The sequence below is a fragment of the Lepisosteus platostomus genome, chromosome 2, assembly GCF_059453375.1.
Source record: "Lepisosteus platostomus isolate fLepPlt1 chromosome 2, fLepPlt1.hap1, whole genome shotgun sequence".
NCBI classification, from domain to species: domain Eukaryota; kingdom Metazoa; phylum Chordata; class Actinopteri; order Semionotiformes; family Lepisosteidae; genus Lepisosteus; species Lepisosteus platostomus.
In genome coordinates, this window is record NC_142612.1 from 8,599,926 (window position 1) to 8,622,247 (window position 22,322).

The window sequence follows — 22,322 nt, forward strand, 5'->3', positions numbered from 1 at the left end:
TACTTAGTTCTCTTTAGGTCGCTAATTGTTTTTAAAGGGATTAGTGAACTGGAGAAATTGTTTGAGAAGACAAATTGGTCCTAGTGGCAGTTTGCAATTCAAATTGTGTTCAGGTGACAGCTGCTTGTAAATGAACAGTCCTCTGATTGTTGTTGTGTGAAACTGCATGTCATAAATGTTCGTATTGTTGGGGTTATGTAAAAGAGAAAAAGATGTGAGTGGAATGCATTTCTGAACAATCTAGTCTCATTTTCAAAACAAGCTGCAGTTCTGTCCACTTGGCCTGGGGCGCACAGCCTCTCCATCTGGTTTGTTAAAGCATGTTTTCTTTGTCCTGTGTGTATGTGATATGAGTCTCAAGTGTCAGCTCCTCTCTCTTGTTCTTCCCTCCCTACAGAATGCTGAAAAACTGTACCAGGGCAGTATCTCCGAGTTCACACCCCTTGCCTCGCATCAGAACCCCAAACACAAGAGCGACAGTTCCCGGAACCCCCTCTCCAGAAGGTCTGAGCGTCTTTCCAAAAAAATGATGTACACCCACTGGGGGGGAAGCGACTACTGCACTTTTAACTCCTTCTTCGGCTTTTCAGATAACTCTCTGACCTCCGGGACGAGATTCTCTCACAGCGGGTCAGGCCTGGAGACCTCAGTGTAATTTAGACTTCCCTTACTCTACCCAAGCCTTTAAAAACACACACCGAAACCTTGTGCATTGTCTTACTCTCAGAGCTGGGAGGTCCATTTCAGCTCTGAAGGATTGATAACGTTTCTGAACTAGATCCTGGCCTTTGGATATGTGGCCGAATACTCTGGGCTCTTTGTATTACTCAAGTGTAAGAACAAGACGGCGCAGTCTGGAACTGTGCGTCCCGTGGCAACGGCAAACCTTCCTGTGATTGGTCTGCGCGAGCCAATCATTTTTCCGTCTCTCGTCATTCTCTCTCCTGCCTGTTCTCCACATGTGATATAACTTGAATCAAACATTGCTGTCTGGAGCTTTATGATCAACTGTCTGTCTCGTAGCAAAAACAATGATACACGTCTGCAAATTCTGTGCTGGATGAAACCTGTCTGTAATGTATGTTTGTAAACTGACTGGCCATTTCTCTCTCTCTCTCTCTTTCTCTCTCAATTTTTATAGAACAAACTGGTGTTGCCTGTGCGCAAATCTTTTATCAAGAAACACACCTTAAGACATTCTTATCTGCTCATTGTAAGTTGCTAGGCCAAGTGATTTGACTAATTTTGCTAGGTTGTTCCCAGTAGATAATGATGTCGGTGTGTGTGTGCCTATGTGTGTAGAGTAGAGTCATGCTGTAACTGGAATGTCAGGATAGTGGGATGATTAAACCAGTTTATGCCCTTTATGTAGTTTTGGCACCAATTATAACTGACCAGCGAAGGGATTTAGTTTTAAGTGTAAAGTAGTAAAACTGTTAAATGGGTTAATTGGAGGAATACTGAATTAAAGAAAATTAGGCTTTTTTCAATTTTTAGTATAAAGTGCAATAATGATGTACAGTAGGAACAATCCTGGTATAAAACTTAATAGTCTGCATGATCAATTTAGTCTCTTGCTTAAGGTGCATTAAATGTTCAGTATTTTTTTTAATAGAACTTAGGGTGACAATAAGTGATCTGAATGTCTTGCTGTTACAGCACTATAATGACCACAGGACGGTTGGTACCAAAGTTAATATCATGTCATACAAGTTACATGATCGAAATGAAAATCTAAATCTATAGAAACCCTATCTGCGTGGCAGCCAGTTTACAATGCATCCATATTTTTGCTTCCCTATGTGTCTGTCCCCTGGCTTCAATAGCCTTGATGTCACGAACAGTATTCACTGGAACCTGTAGTTTATACGTCGGTGGTGTAAGTATTTGTGTGAAGAGATTCCTGCCTTAAGATCGCAACCTTCCCTTTTTGTTACACCTTAGACCGGAGCTTAAAGAAGATAAAAGAGAAATAAACATACCCCTTGTGTGCGTCTTACAAGTCAATGCCAGAGAAAAGGCAGGTACTAGGTACTGGCCGTCCCTCTTTGTGACTGGTTTCGTCATCAATATAAGTAGTTGAATTGTAACCGAGTGTGAGACCCCAAACTATGTGTGAGGATTTCAGCAAATACCTAATCTGTGTTTTGATTAAGTTCATTGCCACCATAACTGTAATTTTCTTTGTATAAAACCTTTTCTTTTTCATCTAATCGATTTTGCATTAGCACTGGTTATGGAATGCTAACAGTTCTGTATTTACTGCTAAAGAGTAAGGAAAGATGACCTGCCCTTTCAGTATTACTGATTTTTGACTTTACTTTCCCACCTCTATTGTTTCCTAGAGCTCAAGACCCTAAGCAGGCCCCCAAATATTTCCTCTTATTATCTACAGTTCATAATGTTTGGCCATCTCCGATAGTTCTAAAGGATCACGGACAGGACTATTTTAAAAACTTTCCTTCCTAAAAAGGGATTCCTTAGACTGTCCCCTTCAATTCCTAGTTCAGATTTGATGTGCACTGCTTTCGAACCCTGAGGTGAGGCATTCCCCTTTACCAGGCAAAGTTCTTGACTACTGGAGTGACATTACTACTTATTTTTCCTGCTTCCAAATGCACCGTTACATGGATCAAGAGCTGTTACAGTATCTCAAAATCTCTTTTGGTTCCTACCTTATCCTTTGTCTTTTTATATTTATAGCTTTTTTTATTATCATTTCTGTCTTCAGGGTTTTAACTAGATCCAAGATGCTTAATACTCTAAATTAAGTTATTTGTCTTTAACCCTGTAATTGCATGTGGGATTAAATAAAAGACAATATACTCCCTTTCCATTCGGGAGAAGTGTGTAGGTGCTGTCCTGCCCAAACTGAAAGTGGGTCAAAAGTTAAAAGCAGTTTAGCTGCATTTAGTCTTTGACGCTACCTGACGACATCCACTCGCCTCACCTGAGAACTTGATAGGCTCAGGAAGTCGATTTTTCTCATAAACAGCCTTGAGTTTTTTTTAGTTCAGGACAGATTAAGAGAAATTCAAAGACCTCAAATCCTCTTGACTCGACTGCCGATGGAAACGCACTAGATACCCGTGATTCCCATCTGCTCTTTCTGTGTTTTAGTCAACCTTTGTGTTCTATCACAGGCCCAATGGGGATGTCATCTTCTTTTAACTAAAGCCTGCGATTTAGATATTGTTTGAAAATGGAGGGATGGAACCTTCTGTCTAAGGTGTTTGATCTCCCAATCAATAGTTAAGGTCCTGGTGCTGTTTTTGATGTACAATATGGTTCATTTGACGAAAGAAGACATGAAATTACGGTGGTGGCCATGTAAAGAAAGGGAAGTACTACCTTTTTAGACTTGAGGTTCCAGGTTATTGTATTTTGCCAGGCACATTCTGCGATTAAGCTGCAAAGCCTGCAATACTCAGGGCCGGATTGCAGTGACGTGGTCTTACAAGTGTTAAAGGAATGGCTATTATTGCTGTCTGTTGTTTTGCATATCCTCTCTCTTATCTGAGACAAATATTTGATGCTGTTCTCATAATGATTTACACATAATTTGTCCCAGTGTGGGTCAGGATTAAATGCATCCCGTGGATTTGTGGAGCATTAAACCTGGAAGTTTCAAAATCCTGTGAAGGGCTGCTTTGCATTATAAAAATAATTGCAGATATTTTCAGTCTTGCATTCATTTTTCTCAGCTCTTATTTCTTACTTTTGCTTTTTTCTTATTTCCATCCTTTAGTGATGATAAAGAAGAACCCTTTGCATGATGATTGAATCCACTACTCTCTCTCTCTGCCTACTAACTTTTCAGCTAACCTGCAGCTTCACAGCAGCCTTTCTGTTCATCTTCTCATTTTACCTCTTTCCTGTGTCTGGGCACACAGCTAAAACAAATACTGACAGTGTATGCCAGAGCTGGAGAGAGAGGTGTTATAAGACACCTCGAAGACTTGAAGGGTTTTTATGCCGATACTCTTAGCTATATCTGAGCAGATGCCTAATGGCTTGTACTATGCTAAATGAAGTAATATTTTGAACAGGTTTTTCTAAGAGGGTCTTGTGAATATGTTCTGCCTGTATTTTAGTGTAGCAGAGCACTATGTCCCAGCCGTATTTCTTGGAAAATATTCCAGTTTGTAATATGAGATCATGTCATCCTTTGTTAAACTAGAAATGTGTACAAAATGTCAGTCATTAGTTATTAGCACAAGGTATTTGTGATGCACAGGAGAGCTAAAAGAATGTTTATGACAAATGGATGTGTGGGGATATATTCCCCACTCTTCAAGAAATGAGGCTTTTATTCATATTTAAATGCACTGCTGATGCTGTAACACTCCAAAAACTTTAAAGAAGTGTCAAAGATGCATAAAAATGGTTTTGACTGTAAATTAGCATTGACACGCTACCAATGCAAAAGTTTACGGAGGTAAGATGGGTAATGTTTTAGGTACCAAACATTACCATTGTGTTTCCTCTGTAGAAATTTTAAGAGCTTAGATTGTAAGAGTGTTAAACTGTTCAACACTGGAATTTAAAAACATCTGATTTACTCATCAGATGTTGACTTTGGGTTTTTTCTTTTCTTGTGTTGTACTTCATGAAGCAACCACTGAGTATTTTGTCAGGAGACATGTTATTCTTTGCTAAATATCCACACTCTTGCCCTGATCTGGATTTTAAAAACCTGTTGCAGCAGATTAAACTTAGTTTGCTCTGTGTTTTGTTCTTACCAGCGTGTATGCACCATTAATATATTTGGTGCCTTGTTGGCTGAGTTTCTTTGATCAAGCAGATGTCAAATATGCTAAATAAATAACCTTGTTGATCTATGTTACCAGGAATTGTGGAACAAATAATTGTTTCCTAGCAGAACACACATCTATCGTCTTATATTTGTTTGCTATTTTAGGTTTTTAATACACCACTAATTCATTGTATCAGTACATTTTTGGTTGTGTACAACCACCAGACACTGACTTCTCATTAATCTGGGTCTAGGTTCTTGGGAAAACATTAAGAACTACTGTGTTTTGAAATCGTACCTAATGTTTATCAGTTATGGATCTTTTGTAATTCTTAAGAGAAAAGCTTTTTTGCTACTTTTGTATTTTACTGGAGGGAAGAAAGTTATTTGACCTATTTATTTAGAATGTCGGATTTCAGTTTCAGAACTACTGAACTTAAAAATGAGACATGAAAACTATTATGAAATAATAGCTTTAAAGTGCTGCTATTTATTGATTTTACTCCTGAAAATAGTGTACACACTGGTTTTATTTGTAAAGGACCTGTACAGTAATCCCACCATAGATAACACTCCACCACTTGTGTAAAAAGGCACTCACTGTTGGGAATGGTGCAACCAGGAGAGTTTACTGGAACAGAGTTCTGCAGCGGTTGTCCACTCAGTCTGAATCTGTGCAGGACTGTAGTGGGCCTCACCCTCTGTCATCTTGCCAGCTTCTAAATTTCAGCAATGTGCTTTCTTCTTCAGTAAGTTGGCACGCTGTACTACTGTTTGCTTATAATTTGAAGTTGAAATGTATACAATCCAAGGTAAATAGTATAATGTTGTACAGTTTTTTTCTTCTTTTTTGTACTGGTATACAGTTTTTAACAGATTGATATCTGTTGATTTTTTTCAGTCTTTCTGTAGTACACTTGAGCAAGAAACTGTAAAAAACGCTTGTAATAAAGGAAGAACAAAAATACAGCCCCACATTTGTTTTCTTTTTTCTTCCCCGTGCTGAAAACCTGAGAAACTATCATATTTGAGCATTATAATTATATTTAGGCCAGATATCAGCTCAGGCTTACCACGATTAAAGGCTACTGTATGTAATGCCCCTTTAATCAAACCATTTATGGACCCTTGCTTGCAGAAATGCTGCTTTTCATTTTATCTTCAAACTGGGCCTCAGCCAACAAGAACCAAAAAGTGCACTATAGATGCTGAAAAATAATTTCTCCATTGTTTAAAAACTGTTACTAATATAAAACTGTTCATCATTGACCCTGTAATTCTTTATCATATTTGATGGAAAAACACCCATAATTGAGCCAATGCCAAATGCATGCCAAAAGGCCACTAGAGGGATCCCTTCAGAAGTGCACACGAAGGATCAGAGGAGACCCTGTGAAGGCTTTGCCACCAAACAGTTCAGAGTCAGGGTTGCTAGGCTCCAGCATAGGTGATGACCCTCTGTAAAGCCCCATCTTCTCTGATGAAGTCTGGTTCTTCCTCGCTTGGCAATGGTTGTACATGCATGTCTGCAATAACAGAGAGACGGCTGTGCAGTATCTGTGTTTGGTCTTCTCTTTTCATGTTTGGCCATCTCCGATAGTTCTAAAGCAAGAATGCCACCTTGATTCTATTATGAAGCAAACACATTTTCCCAAATCGAATCGGAAGGTCTAGCGCGTGAGCTGCATAATAGCAGCTGGTCCTGAAGTCACTTACAATGGTCTTCTCGAAAGGGCACCATACAAGCAGCCCTGCGTACAGTACCTCAGGATTGCCGGACAAGTCGGTGAATGATCTGCCGCTGGAACCAGCAGCCTCCAGGTTTGGGTTTGCCGCTCTGGAAACGCTAGCCTAGCAGGGCTAAAGTTGGTGTGGTCTTGTTCTACCTGACCTTTCAGATACCTAGAGCAACACATTGGTTTAATTGAGTGTTGAACAGCATTTCCCAGTTCTTTAGGGGCCTTAAAGCCAGATTTACAAGTTCCAGGATTATAGACTCCCAGAATCAGGGTTGATGCACTAGAAGAATTTACAACCGCTATAGCATTTGTTCTGGTCTGGTAAAAAAAAGTGAACCCATCCTATATTGAGCCACAAGCAACACAAAAACCCAATTCTGACATTGAATAATGAATTTCAAATGACTCCTGCCCTCATCCGGGAAAGAGGACTGTAGAGCTGGTCAATACAACTCGCGTTGTCCATGGCTTGACTGAACTGGAGTCTAAGGTACGAGAAATTAAAACATTTAACTAGGACAATTGTCTTTGAGCACTGAAACTGAAAAATACTTTGATGAGCACTACTATAATTGTGTTCAATCTTAATTTTAAAAATGAAATAATTGCTTGAAAAATTCAAATTTTCGTTGCATTTTGTTTTTGTGAATTGGTTCAGGAAACAAATTTGGGAATTGAAACAGTAAAAACTACATAATTGACTATTAATGGTTAGCTACACGTTACCCTTTTAAAGCCCCCGTAATCAGCTTTTCATATAATGAAGCCTTCTCATTTATTAATGAAGAATACTCAAAGCATAAAAGTAATGTCGTCCTTAAATGTAATTGATTGATGTATAAAGGCGAGTTTCACCACCACCACTGTGCGATTTACATTATAACGTTATTGCCCCCTTTGGTCTTAAAATACTGCCCCATTAGCTGTTTACAAGAAGACTCAGAACAGGTGTTATTTCAGCAAGTCCCAAAACAAAAACCTCAGCTGCCTAATGACGTTTGAGTTTCTAATTGTCCTTTTAAAATTTACTAACGGGGAATCGCTGAAGTATCTGTATTGACGCGATTTAGAAGCAAATTTGAAATGACACAAATACCTGAATATGATTAATTAGCGTTCGTTATCTTTATAATACGTTCTTCGTAGTCTGGTAATTTTGTTTGAATTTAGCACAGCTGTTTGCTATTCACAGTAAATTGTAGCGGAATGCACTGGCAGGGTAATGTTAATTTAAAACTCTGAGAGCTTTAACAGCTAATACGTTGTAATTAACCGTTATGGGGCCAGATGAGGCATTTTCCAAAAGGTATTAATAGTAAAATAAGGGACGCTGATTCGCTTCCTAAGAAGAAACACAAGGTGGCAGTATACCACTACGTTTGTCTTAGTACACATGGCAGGTTAAAATGTAGACCATTTCCACCTCACACGCGTCCTGATTTCTAGTGTTTTGCATCCTAGCAGTTCACCTTCTGACTTCCACAGAATAATACAGTCACAGGTCTTTGTTCTCTAATGCTTTCATACAGCGGCAGTGCCATTTCTTTATACTGCGTATTAAGCTACCGATTTATGCGTGGTTGTACCAAAAGTATCCAATAACATGCCGAGATAAATTCCCACCATACAGTACTGTAAAACTAATTACAAAAGCTGAAGGTATAAAATGCCAACAAGGTTTAAATATACTCCAAAACAAAAATTAATGGATCAAATAATTCTAGGAAGGAAATGATAAATGCACTTTTGGTATCTGAAAGTCTGTTGTTTAGTTCTTGGCCTAGAATTTGTACTGATTCTTTTTTAGCCACAACAAGGTAAGTTTAGAAGAAGTGGATTCACGATACAAATTATATAAAAAGTGTTCAGAACTGCATTAAATAAGGGATTTTGTAAATCAGTTTGAATAATTTTCATACAGTATACAGTAACTGTAAATCAGCGATTATAGACATGGCAAGTGAAGTGTTAAATAAGCTTTGAACAGGTAACACTGATATTGTAAAACCTCTTGGAATAGACAAGAAATAAGCCAAACACAAGGAAGTACTGTAGCATTTTTGCAGTCTTAAAGAAGTGCTATACTGAGATTTTCAGAGACTCTTGCAAGGCATGACGATATTGCTGAGCTGAAAAGAGGAAGTCTAGTCTCAACGGTTTGTTTTTACTTATCCTCTGAAGCACTTGCAGTGATAACGACAATACGCTTGTTAAAAAGTAAGGTATCATAAAATATTGCATATTAAATTCAACATTAATGCTTTTGAATGTCAACTGTATAGCCCAGTAGTTCCAAACCTTGGTTCTTGGAGGAACACTGTCTCTACTGGTTTCTTTTCCAGCCACATTCTTAATCACATGCTAATTGATTTCGGTTTTTGGTATGTGGCATGTTTATAAAATGACTTTCATCCATTAAAGTGCCATATCCCATCTGTAATTAGTGTCATCCCTGTACCAGTCTCCGAGCTTCCATATTGCCCTCATTGAGGTGCGTTTCCTGAAAGGTAACCACCTGGACCTCTGCAGAGGGACAAACAAATGCTTACTGCGGGAGTGTCTGACAGAGCGTCATTCTCACTTTTGTCTCTCATCGCTTCATCAAGCGCTAAGAGCTGTTTATTCAGAAATAACAGCAATCAAGCAGTGGAGTGGCTTTATAAAGTTCTGTAAGCTGAGGTTGTTGGAAATGGTACCCTTGAAGTAGGGTAATTCTGACACTCAGGACACACCGAAGAAAGGTATAAACAAGCAATCACGTCAGTTAAGACCTCAATTAGAACTGGAGATGTAGAGCTCAGCAGGAGTCAAAACCAGCAGAGACAGCATTTTTCCATTACCGGTGTTGGAACCATTGATATACTGTATAGTAGCACAATTCCACAGGAAACGTTAATGAAACTGGAACATTCTCAGATAACACAGTGAACGCACTACTGCACGACTCCAGTGATTCATGACAACCTGACTGTACAGCACTATGCTGAAGTGCAGTGAGTAGTGTAGTCAGTGTAAAGTCAGAATTATGGTCCTTGATAAAGTCCAGGGACCCCCCCCCCCTTCCTACAAGTACATCCTGACAGCATTCCAGCTGGACAATCTTCATCCTGCTTATGTAGTGGCTTTGTTGTGAGATGAGAATGTGACCTACAGTACATGCTGTGGTGCCCTACTCACCTGACTTTAACTCCATTGAACATGTGTGAGAGGAGCTGGGACATTAGGGGTCAGAGACCAGGGAGCAAACACATGCCTGTCCGGGCTCTACAAGAAGAATGGGGCAGCATCCCGCCTGAACTTAAGAAACAAACAAGTCGAGGACATTCCATCCATCTAGCTTGTTTGTTTGTAAGTAGCTCATCAATCCAAGGATCTCATCCGGCAGTTTCTCCAAAGAACCCAAGGCATCAACTTCAGCAACATAGGTGGTAGGTTGTTCCAGATCCTCAAAACTCTTTGTATAAAAAACGTTTCTTCTGTTCTTATTTTTCAATGCACTGCCACTAAAGTTCTACTGAGTCCTCTAGTTTGTGTTTCACTGCTGATACTGTAGATTCCCACTGGGTTGACTTTGTCAATATCTTTGAGAATTCCCAAATGCTTAAAGTATTCTTCAAGTAGTTAAAGAATCCTTAAAATAACCTAATAGTCTTCTTTGTTAAAGACTAGATAGTGTTCAGTTCTTTTAGCCTGTCGGTGCAAGACATTCATTTAAGTCTGTAAATGAATCTGGTTGCTCTTCTTTGGATGGATTGCAGACCTACAATTTCCTTTATTGTAAGGTTGTGACTAAAGTTGTACACAATATTTTAAATCTTACCACTACGGCGTAAGAGTTTAACATAACACTCCTTAATTTTAATTGTTTTTCTTTAACTATACAGTGTGCTTGTCCACATGATATAAAAGCTGAAAATGATATGTCAGCATAAACACAGCTGAAGTGTTAAAGATTGGCAATTCCCTTTTTTGTTTTCCATGTTACCTGTTTGTAATATTCCTTACTTGCCTACATTAAAAGTCATCCGTTTCCCTAGTCTTGCATTTTGTCTAAATCTTTTTGAATATTCTTTCCAGCTTTTTGTTTTCACAATCTTAATACTTTACTAGTTTACTAACAAAGCTAGAATATAGATCATTGACATAAATTATGAAAGGCAGTGGACCTAATGCAGACCCCTGTGGTACTCCAGTACTTACATTTACTGTAGCTCTTACTTGTGCTCAGTTTTCTACCTATCCACCTATCCTCTACCTTGTACTCAGTTTCCAGTCCAAATACTGTACATGCTTTACCTTGAATACCTGCTGCCCACAATTTGAGAATTATTGCATGACCTTACATGCAATAAAAAGACTTATTAGTCTACAATGTCTTCATTCAGTTTTGTTACCCTTTTATGGGTTATTATTATTGGCAATTTTCTTGTAAATGGGCGTTACCCCTACAGTATACCGATTAATTGTCAGTGACCCATAAATAACATCTGCCATTTCCTTAAGTACTTGTGGTAGAAATGGAGATTTGTTTACCTTAAGTGTTTCTATACTTGTAACACTTCTACCTCTTCTGTTCTAATAATGTTCAATATAAACTTTCTTTCCAGAGGCAGTGGCATGTTGTTGAACACCTGAGTAATGTATTAATTTAATACACCAGACATTCCCCTTTCATCATCAAGCTATTTCCCAATAATTTCTGGGAGCCATTACTCATGGTACTGTACATACAGTATAAAGATTTATTTCATTTTCTTCACTGCTACTTTTCTGTTGTAAAAGTGGAAAAAGATGTACTGTAGGTGAAGACAGCCTGTATTGCTTCCAGCAGTAGCAACACATGCCACTAAGCACTGACCTTCTCAGTTGGCCCCGTGTTGATGACAAATGGTAATTAAGTTAATGAATTTACTTGTTTCATGTCTGTTCCATAGAATGTTGGTGAGCATGCTGTAATGAGATGATCATTTTCTTGATAATAATATTGTGAATTTAAGAGAGAAGTTTCTCTGTATATGTTCTACTGAGTCCTCTACTCAGTCCTCATTACAGTATACAGTGTAATATACCAGTTCCATAGGAGATGTTTTAGATGTTGTCTCATCCCCATTAAACACAATGAGACAAATGGGATACTGTCTTAGATAGATAATATTATAATAGATAATTATAGTATCTGTCTATATGTAAAATAGAAGATAATTCAACTTGAATGCACAGCCTTTTGTTGTACATGTAGTATGGTTCATAAGCATTATTGAAAACTGGATGCGCACTTCTACTGTAGGTCAGTCCTAGTTTCAAGTTCATGCTGAATTACAGAGGTCAGTCTCTTTGGATGACTAAGGTCGTTGTTATTTCCTTGGTAATTGAATGAAGACCCATGGACTCAACAAGTATCAACAGTCACTACACTAGAAAATGTGATAGTGTCTTATCACAATCAAGGCTCGAGAACTTGGCGATGTTCTGCTGGAAACAATGAAAACTTTCTGCATGCCCTGGAATCTCGGTTTGTGAAATTAGGTTCGGGTAGAGAGGAGTCAAATAGGGAGACGGCTGCGCTCTTCAACACTGATCCATCACAATTTGTGTTTCCTGAAAAAAAACATTGTGGGAGCTCCTAGTATTTTCCCCTTTCCAGAATTCCACACCACAGCTCGAGCTCGAAAGATTGGGATTTTCTGGAATTCAGAAGGGGTATCGCTATTCATTTACATTCCATTCAAGAGTACCAACACTGATGAATATTCCGCTGACTTGCTGGGCTGCCCATGAAGAGCCTAATGCAGAAAATGCTAGAGGATTTTGTCACGTGGCGTTTTGCACACTGCATGCTGCACAACAATACACCAGTTCACAAGGTCAGGGCTGCACAGACAACAATTCACAGATGTGGGCTGGAACAGTTGAATCACCCTCTCTACTGTACTCCACTGACCATGAGTTTTTCTAACACCTGATATCTCAAATGTGTAATACATAATTTCAAGAGAATGATTCCATTGAAGTCCACTGAGCAATTAGGAAACTTCTCTTACCAGGGACATTTTAGCTTGAAGAATAAAACTGGCTAAATACATGTACGTGAAAGGGTATTATATTGATAAATACATTGAATAAATTATCTTGCTTGTCTGTACAGGAGTTGCAAAAGGTTTTGCAACAATGGGACTTTTGGGATATTTTGGCTTTCAGACAAAGGCCTAGATTTTATTTTAAACAAATCGACATTCATCCCAGTTTCCTTAAGAAAAAACAGCACTTGATGATGGCTAATTGTTTCTAAGAGAACTTGTGCTTCCGATTAAAAGAAATTGACCATGAGAAACTGGACTTGTCATTTGTGATGAGCCGTGTGGCCTGAGTACTGATTTACTTCTGGTCCAAGTAAACAGCCAGTGGTAGATGAATTACTGAGTGAAATTTAATTATATTGTGTTTCTCTGAATAGTAAACATACAGAGAAAGGGAGATGAAGTAGAGGCTGAGAGACACCTTTCTAAATAGAGGAATGTGAAGAACGAGAGGGAAGAATATTCTAACGTTTTGAAAAGAAAGGCACACAAGAACATTATCTGGAACTCGGAGTGGAAGACAGTTAGCAGACAAAGCAATTGCTTTGGGCTTCCTGCAGTTCAAGGTTCAATCCTATTCATTTTTTCATTTTTTATTTTTAGAAGATCTTGAATGTCTAAATGTTTTACTCATGTTTAAAAATTTCTCAAAACAATGCAGCAACAGTTTGTGTGCTCACTGGTCTGGTCACGAAAGCTTCGGGGCATCACTATATTTGAGGAGAAACAGAAGAAGCTTTTTAGACTGGGGAAAAAGAGATATGAAAATCATTCCACAGGATACGCTGACAGTTTATACTGATCATCAGAAGAAATATAATCTAAAAAGGCAACAAATTCACATTTATTATTAGGAAAGTCATTTTTTTGAAGCCGTTGCACTACCATTTAATTAAACAGACGTGACATACTGTAGGTTAATTCGCTATGCTTATTAACATCTGGCATCAACAGGTTTGATTGACAGAGGGTCTACTCAGAAGCAACACAAGCTGTACATCAGGAGGAGCGAACAGAAAGGGCAGCGCATGAGGTCCCAGACTTGATTAATGTACAGTACCACTGCGCATTCAGGTGGCCATCGATAAAAAAGTGTGAAGTTGTGTAGCGACTTGACACTCCTGCCCATACCATCACACAGGAACCTGCACCACACTGGCTGAGGTCCATCAGGGTGATCTGCACAAAACCTGAATCACTGGATCATTACCTAGGAGTGTGGCCTATGTATTTCCTGAACACGAAGATGATGTACCCAAAGTACTTACAATATACATGTTACAAAGACACCTTTGCATAGTAACCTCTACTTTCAAATATCAAATATAAACTTTTACATACATTCTGATATGTGTATATTTATGTATATTGTGTATATTTATCTCCATAATTATTCACTATATGGCTTTGAGCCACTGTAGAATGTATGGAAAGTGCTACCTGTCAGGAGAGGAGCTTTGTAATCAGGGCAGAATCATGCAGGGAGGCTGACCCAGTTCATTAAAACAATGATGTGTTATCCAGGCCCTGTTAGAAGTCTAAGCTTTCAGACTGGATGACGATAAAGAATGATGTGAGACAGCACACTGTGCTGGAATAGTTAAGTCTAGAGGGAGCAAATGCACAAAGTATATCTGCCAAAGTAGTAATTTTTTGCTTTTTCCAAAATGGGAGGCAGTAGATTTCACAGGTGATTAAGTTTGGGGCTTTGACTGAGAGTCCTATTCAGACAGACAAATGTATTGCTATATAACTGCAGGTGTAATCTTTCACTGTTCAAAGCTAAAAAAGAACATGGCAGCCCTCGAAAAGGCCCACTTAGAAATGTTTAAAATATTTGCATAGACCATTAAGGTTTCAAAGTCTTTGTGATAAAATGGAATGAATAAAAAAAACATCTATCAAAGAAAAGAGGTTGAAGCATCTAATACAGTAGATGTTATGTTATGCAAGACTGCTATACAAATTACACTGAATGTACAGTGATTAGACATGTTTTCCACATCAGAGACAACAACGGACATTATTTACCATTTGAGTGAATTCATGCAATTAAGTATAATAAGCATAGAAACCACATCTCACACAGTGTCTCCTTAAAAGACTTTATAAGTTATAATCTTCAACTGGGGCTCATATTGTAGATGTTTAATCAAGCATGTAGAGTTATTCAGGTGTGAAATCTTTCTATTAGCTTCGAAATTGCTCTGTTATTTGCCATGATTGTTTTTGAATCATTACACACTTTTTTCTTTGTGTTGCCCATTCATTAATAGGTGATAAGGAGGCTTCAAGGTATAGCATACAATACTTAGCTGAGTTTTACACAGATCTACAGGATTTAACATGAAGATGTGACTACACATGATACTATTTCTGTCATGGAAAAATTAATTGTGAAAAAAGTAATGTTTCTGCTACACTTGAGAAAAAAAATATGAAGTCACGCTGGTTAACTGGTTAACTTTTATTTGAAATGTAGCAGCTAGTGGATACAGTAGTCTGGTGTCATTTTACTCATGTTGAGATAATAACAGTGCAGAGGATACATTTACTGTTTTTGCACGGCCAGTGAGAAAGAACATTTAAAGATATTTGCTAAACAGCAGTGATAGTGAAGTGTAATTTAGAATTATTAGTAATCTGAAAAATAACTTCAATATTTGTACAAAAAATATTTTATCATAATCAAATGAAGACTCTTACCTTTACCTTTAAAATTTGCTAGCATTGTGTCCTAATAACAATGTTAGAAAGAGAAAAGGTCCTTTGGTAAAATGGTTTAAAAACATTAAATGGTGACATTGTGAATACCAGTATTTTAGAAACTATGATATGACATGGTAATTTATGCCAATCATTCGCTACTGCCTATGAATAAATGTTTGTTGGAGCAGTTAAATTTGACATACTGTAAATGCTGGAGTCAGCCTACTCAATTAGTCTTGTGTATTTGCTTTTTGTAATTTAAAGTTGAAAATACTGTATGATGTGCCGTTGGTCCAGAATTTTCTTGGGTGCTCTTTCACACATTCATAAAATATATGAAAGCTGAAAAGAATCATGTTCTGATGCCACTTGTTTACATTTACCAATAGTTTTTCTTTGTGTTTGAGGAATTGTAAAACTGCTGCTTCATCATTTTTCAGGCAATAATGGAACGGGAAACTTGTTTTGTTCCATTTTTTCCATTTTTTGGGGGGGAGGCCAAACACTACTACTGTAGTATTTTCATGTTCTTTTTTTCTTACTCATTTATTTTCTCCAGTGCCGCACAGTGGCACAGTGGTTATCATTGCTGCTATCAGTGCTGTGTCTCCTGGTTCAGTTCCTGGGTTGCTATCTGTGTGGAGTTTATATGTTCTTCCTGAGATGAAGCCATCTAGTTTTCCTCCAGGTGATCCCTTTTCTCCCACAGTCCAAGGACATACTGGAAGGTTAAATGGCTTCTGGGAAACTGGCCCTGGTGTGAGTGCGTAAATGTTTGGATTGTAGCTATACAGTGCTTTCCCTGTGATAGACGGGCGTCCCATCCAGGGTGTGTCCCTCCTTGAACCTAGTGTTTCCCAGGTTAGGCTCTGGCTCCTCCAAGAACCTGTACTGGATAAAGTGGTTAGGAAACGGATGAATGGATTTTCTGGAGTTGTGCAGTTAATGATTGGATGTTCTTGGGCAGTATTAAAGTGTAACTGAATGCACAACATCATTGCTATGGAAAAGGGTTTTTGAACCGTATTCTGAAATAAGTAGCCCTTTGTAGATATGTTCCCAGTGTCTCAATAAGCAGGTAACATTTGTCAAGTAAATTGTGGGACAAGGTGATTGGTAAGAAAGGACTGTTGTGGTGACACTCACAGACAGTTCATAATCTTGGATGGCTGCTCCTGTCCTCCAGTCTTGTGTACAGCAGTGTTATGATGTTTGATTATACTTTGCAAATTGGGGAGAAAAAGGGGGGAAAATAGAAAAGGGTGAAACAAATCTAACCTTTATCCTAACAGAGCAAATTGTGCAGAAATTTCATTACATGGCACAATATTCTTTCTTGATGTGTGGCTCCACACACATTTTGTTCTTTTCATACTTAATTTTAAGACGTTCAAGGTCTAACAAATTGATGCTATAATGGGTTTTGATATTGGTGAAGCAATCTAGTCAAACCTGTCTTTCACAGAGAGCTGGCGAGTCAGATATGGAACACCATCCCTTCAGAGAACACAGTGATAAAAATACGTAGCAACAACACACAGGCTTTTGCAAGCAAAAAAAAGGTACATATGTATTAATCATTGCGCATATGAACAAAACTTTAGACAACCATTATAAAATCTTTTTGGGACAAAATATATTTACCACAGACCACTATACAGTATAAGGTACTGTACCAATGACCATACAGTATCTTACAAATCTACAAGATTTGTACCTGTTGCTAAGTTTTATTAAATGTTAGGTTTTCCTGATTAAATGTAATTGGAAAATAATTTAGATTTTTTTTTTACTTTACATCTAAGCTCTTTTTATGTTGAAGAATGTTACCAAATATGATTTATTCCTCTATTCTTCCCTAAATTATTGATATTTCTTTAAAATAATTTAAAAGACCTATTGGTCATTTTATATTAAGAACCATGACCAGTAGTTCATATTTTAGTCACCTGCTAAAATAGTAAACAAGGAATAGTAAAACAAGGTAACCTTAAATAATTTTAAAGAAGCTTCTTATATGTAATTTGTGTGTGGGTTATTACAAATGATCATCATCAGATCTTTTAACAACTACAGTATGTACACCCAAAACAAAATATTCTGTGTATGTATTACTTAATCAAACTTATTCTAGTCTCCTGTAGGGAGCCATGGTATGATTGCTGAAGAGGCTAAACAATTGATCTGTGAACTCCTTTAAACACATAAAAACTGAAATTGTCAACAAAAGGGACAATAGATGATTTTATACATACAGTTTCAATCCTCTGCCGATGCACAAATGAGAAAATGGAATTACTTTTCAAGCAACACGTTGTATTGTTCACGGTGCTATAAAATAATTTGATTAATGTTGTATCTCATTAATCAAAAGTAACATCCACCGTCGATAAGAGTATTGTCTCTTGCTGAAAATGATTTCTTTTAAAAGGTGGTAAGAATATCTAGGAAAGGAGACAGTGCAAACGACAGCAGAAGTGATTTACTTTTCTACTGATGTCTGTCATTAGCCATGTTGATAATGCAGTTCCTGAGGCACAGTTACATATTTGTTTTAAGGTTTCTCCCAAGGTCCTTTGGAAGCAAACTGGTCTCTACAATATGTATAGACACAAATGTGACACTACCAAAGGGAAGGGTAATGCAGAGATACTGGTTCAATTTGTTGACTCTGCTCATGTGGCTCTCTTAATCAGATAAAAAGAGGTAGAGCAACTGACATTTCCTTAAAGATTTGTTTATCGTCTCATTTCAAATTCTCTACTCTCAAACTACTCCAGGTCAATTCTGCTTCCTTTTTTTTTAACTTCTAATTTAAATACCTGACTCAGTAGTTCCAAGTAGAACTAATAGTAGAACTAATAGATTCTGAGATGAATTTTGCTATTTATTACTATACTATATTTTCCATTAAATAGATAATGGAGTGTAAATATGTCTTGTAGGTTTGTCCAAGATGGTACCTGAAAGAATTTTAAATCACTACAACTGTGTGATTTTTATAAAGCATTACTTATATTTACAATTAAGGCTGTGGGTTCCCATATGAAGCTCATATAATTTTGAATTTTAGTAAAATAGGTGTTTAGGTGATGATCTTTCAGATGCAGACATGCTCCCCCTGAACACTTTGTGAAGCCATTTTGCATGGCGTCTTTGCAGAGCCCTCGTGACTGAGTGATTTCCCTTCCTTTGCCCCAGTTTTCTATTTAGAGTTATGCTTTACCAGTTCACTGTGATCTCTGCTCTGATTACACTACGCTTTGCTACACTTAACATCGTTTTTACCACAATGTGCTTTGGTGAACTTTTCTAAGAGTAATACCATCTCATCTCAGTAAGGGGTTTAGATCTTGTCTGCATGATTAGGAACTAAGTTACGAAATCTTGTTGGTATCTAGGAAGTGCAACGCAATATCAACTCCAACATACTGTATATATAAAAAATAACTAAACCTGAAGCATGTGCTTCGCTGACCCTTTCCGTCCATTTTCTATCCACTTTATCCAATACAGGCTGGCAGGGGAGCCAGAGCCTATCCTGGCAAGCAACAGGTGCAAGGCGGAATATACCCTGGACCGGGGATGCCAGCTAACTTGCCAGTAAGTCTTCGGACTGTAGAAAGAAACCCGAGCAACTGGAGGAGATAGCACCCCTGGAATTGAACCCAGGGCCTCAGCACTGCAAGCCAGCCATGCTAATCGCTGTGTCGCTGTACCACCCTCTCTGACCTTTTGTGGTTTATGAATTATTTTATTAGCACAGGGTCAAATTCTACATATAAGATGGAGTATGTAAAGGATTTATAAAGGATTTTCATGAGAATAATGGTTGTTGGGTTGACAGAAGCAGTCTGGGGAGACTGTTGATGGTGGAAACATAGAGAAGAGGGCTTCTCTCATTAGTTTTTAGTGTGTAAGAATTATTAACTCTGTAATAGCACCTCTTGCACTTTAAAGCCGTTGCGCTTTTTACGGACTTAAATGTCTGGAGTCACTTTATCTATGGGTCCAATTTGGAGGCTCAACTGGGATGGCACTCTGGTGGGGACCAACAACAGCGTTACTCTGGTTTTTGTGTTATTTTTTTTGAAAAACTGCATGACTGACATATTCTGGAGACAGGTGAAACTTCTAGTGCGAGACCTAAACCCTCTCCGAAACCCTGAGGGACACTGAGTGAGGCCCTGCAGGCTAACGATCAGCAGAGGGAGAGGGCCTGGAGTCCTTGGTGGCCACCTCTGAGATCGGCCACCTGCATTCCGGCCAGGCATAGAGCGACCGCTCTCTTTTGTAGCAAATGAAAGAGGTGAGCAATGAGCTGGAAAAGGTCATGAACTCAGCAGCCTTTCCCACTACTTCTAAGGCCAGTGGGGCCGACGCCAAATCATTGCCCAGCTCTCAAGGAAATAAAGCAGCAATCACCCAGAGCCTTGTGACTCCCTTTCTCTTTACTTCATCTGACTAGATTGGGATGTGGGCTGGGGTGTAGTCTTAGTATCCGGGCAGAGGTGGAAAAAAGCTAAGCAGGAGATGACAGCCCTCAACAGCCCATTTGTGGGTGTCCAGTGCAGAAGTGGAAGTAAAGGATGTGGGGACAAAGGTGGAGAATCTGTGGTCCCAACACAGCCAGGGTCTTACTGGGAGGAGACATCTCTACATAGGTCCTGCTAGAGACTAGTCAGAGGTTGGAAAAGGGAAAACAGACAATAGACTACCCTGATCCATGATCTTTTACTGGATATACAGAAGCCATTGGAGCAGGTCTGAAAAGAAATATAAAGAGGAATTACATTTCTCTTTACATTTCTCAGACTGTGAAGGGTGTTACAAAACAGCAGCTGAGGCAGTAGCAGAGAGAGATAAGATGTGTTCATCCAGTCCCACAAGAAAACACTGCACTTGTTGGTCACTCTCAAGGAATCAGTGGAGCCTCTGAACCCCTTTACAGACATTATGTCAGTGTACCTGCTGCTCCTGAAGGCATTGTGGAGGACCTCCAGGGAGGTGTGGAGCAGGAAGAGCTGGTGTGGTGACACTGGACAAGGAGCTACCTTTGGTCAAGCAGCACCTCAGGGAGAAAGAACTCTTTTTTTTCCCCAGGTCTTCCTGAAGGTGAGGGAGGAGGATGTTCTGTCACCAGACGACGAGCCTACAGAACAGAAAGATCACGGGTTGTCTTTGCTGCACTGGTCTGTGAGTCTAGAAGAGGACCTAGAAGTATGTCCTAGAAGGACTATGGGCTACCGTGGCCATCCTGACCTACATGCCATGAAGAAAAAGGTTAGTTCGTTGTTAGGTCTTGGGTGTACACCACAGAAACCAGCCCAGAAAATGTAAGAGAGAAGAGGAGTGGCAATAACTCAGGCTTTTGCTCATTTATTTCCTGCCAAAGAAAGGGTGTTGATTTGGTATATTCCCCTAAAGGCCTGTGTGGGAAACAGTGTGGGAAAGGCTGTTGAGCTCATAACCTTCACCCTCTCTCGGATTGTGGAGGACATCTTTCAGTCTTCCACCACACCTGTCCCAGAGACTCCCAGTGACTGGGAATACGCTGCCAGAATGATGACAATGCTCTTCCTGCATCAACAGGGCAACTCCCTACACCGGACAGAATGACTGATGAAAGGGCTCATAGAGAAGGCTGTTCAGGCCGTGGGGGAGTTTGTTAAAACTGTCTCCCTCCGGCCTGTCTCAGGTGTGGCAGGAGGATGATGCCCTGCTGGGCTGAGCTGGGCAGAAGGAAATAAGGCAGGTCTTCAGAGACACTGCAAAAAAAGGCCTGTCACTAGAGGCTTATAGGCCTCTACAACCTGCAGATAGACTTGCTGGATGTCAATTAGTTCATTACTAATTGATGAAGGGTTAAATTATCACATGATTTGGGATACAAAAATCCTTCATACTGCTGAGAATATAGATGTGTATGTGGAGTTTCCTTCTTGAGTGTTTAGTGTGTAGTTTCTGCGATCACGCCTCTTTGCCATTGAGTTTTTATGCGCTCACATCCCTGGAACCAACTTGTCTATGGGTGGGATGTCTAGTCTGAATTAATGTTGAAATTTCCGTAGAGTAATTATCCTTTCTATATACTGTCATGTCGATATACATATTCTTTGCTTGCTCAATTCAAAGGTGTAAATGAGCTTTTTCCGGTCATTTCTGTTTGGTAACTTGTTTGACTTGTGTTGCCAGGCCTGTTTGACTGTCTTATTTCACCATGAGGCCAAATCCATGACATTATTTTGTTCAGGGACAAATGTTATTCTGACATATTTTAGTCTCTGAACTTTCAGTTAGAAAACGTCTGGGGTTATTTTATGCCTATCATGTCTAATTCTGCAGGTGAAAGTTTAAAGGATTAAACTAAACAGAATATAATCCTCCTTAAAAGAAAAAGAAATTCATTTGTTATCATCAGATGCACAGGTATCAGACAGGCTGAGCAGAGAATTAAGCAGCGTTTTGATAACTTAGAGTGATGAATATACTGTAAATCCTACCATAACATTCCTAGAAAGTATTAATTTACAAAAGTAAACCATACAGTTTCTGAGAGAATTGTTTTACTACAATGCATTCTGCGAATGGAATATTGCATAACTATGCCATAACTAAGCTCAAAGTCATTAATATTCATGTTGCATGGTGCTGGTTCATTACAAGTTTATCTGCATTACTGGCCTTAGTTTTCCTACAGCTGATTGACAAGCATCCACTGTTAAGTCTCAAAGAATGTGTTGCATGTTTTTTTTTTCATATTTGTGATTAGATGGTTCCACATGTATCACAGCGTTTACATGTTCTGGAATACTACTGGAATGTAATGTAAGAAACTTTGGTTTGTCTTCCAGTATTAATTTATCCCAGTGTTAATACTTGGATCTATCAAATCAAACCTACATTGCTTCTATGACTTATTGACAAGTTTTTATTCTTTTAATATTAGGTATAATTCTATATGCTGTATATTATATTGTGTATGATACAGGCAAATAGGAAACAAACACTGCATTCTAAATTGTAGGAAATATTTTTTTG

At 38.7% G+C, this 22,322-nt stretch overlaps 1 protein-coding gene across 15 annotated transcripts in view; it reads left to right on the top strand.

Moving 5' to 3' along the window:
- atp11a (ATPase phospholipid transporting 11A) overlaps positions 1–22,322 on the top strand; it is a 102,145-nt gene that overhangs the window by 78,106 nt on the left and 1,717 nt on the right. For 3 of the 15 annotated variants that reach the window (XM_088596903.1, XM_088596892.1, XM_088596914.1), the window contains one exon: positions 398–504. Coding sequence is in view for 7 of the 15 variants with exons in the window: in XM_088596804.1 (XP_088452930.1) it covers positions 398–655 (258 nt within the window). In the remaining 8 variants the exon portion in view is untranslated. Of the gene's footprint in view, positions 1–397; positions 5,726–18,797; positions 18,885–19,406; positions 19,712–20,384; positions 20,565–20,873; positions 21,215–22,322 lie in introns of those variants that run through there. The other 12 variants (XM_088596804.1, XM_088596853.1, XM_088596817.1 and 9 more) reach the window with 9 other exon arrangements.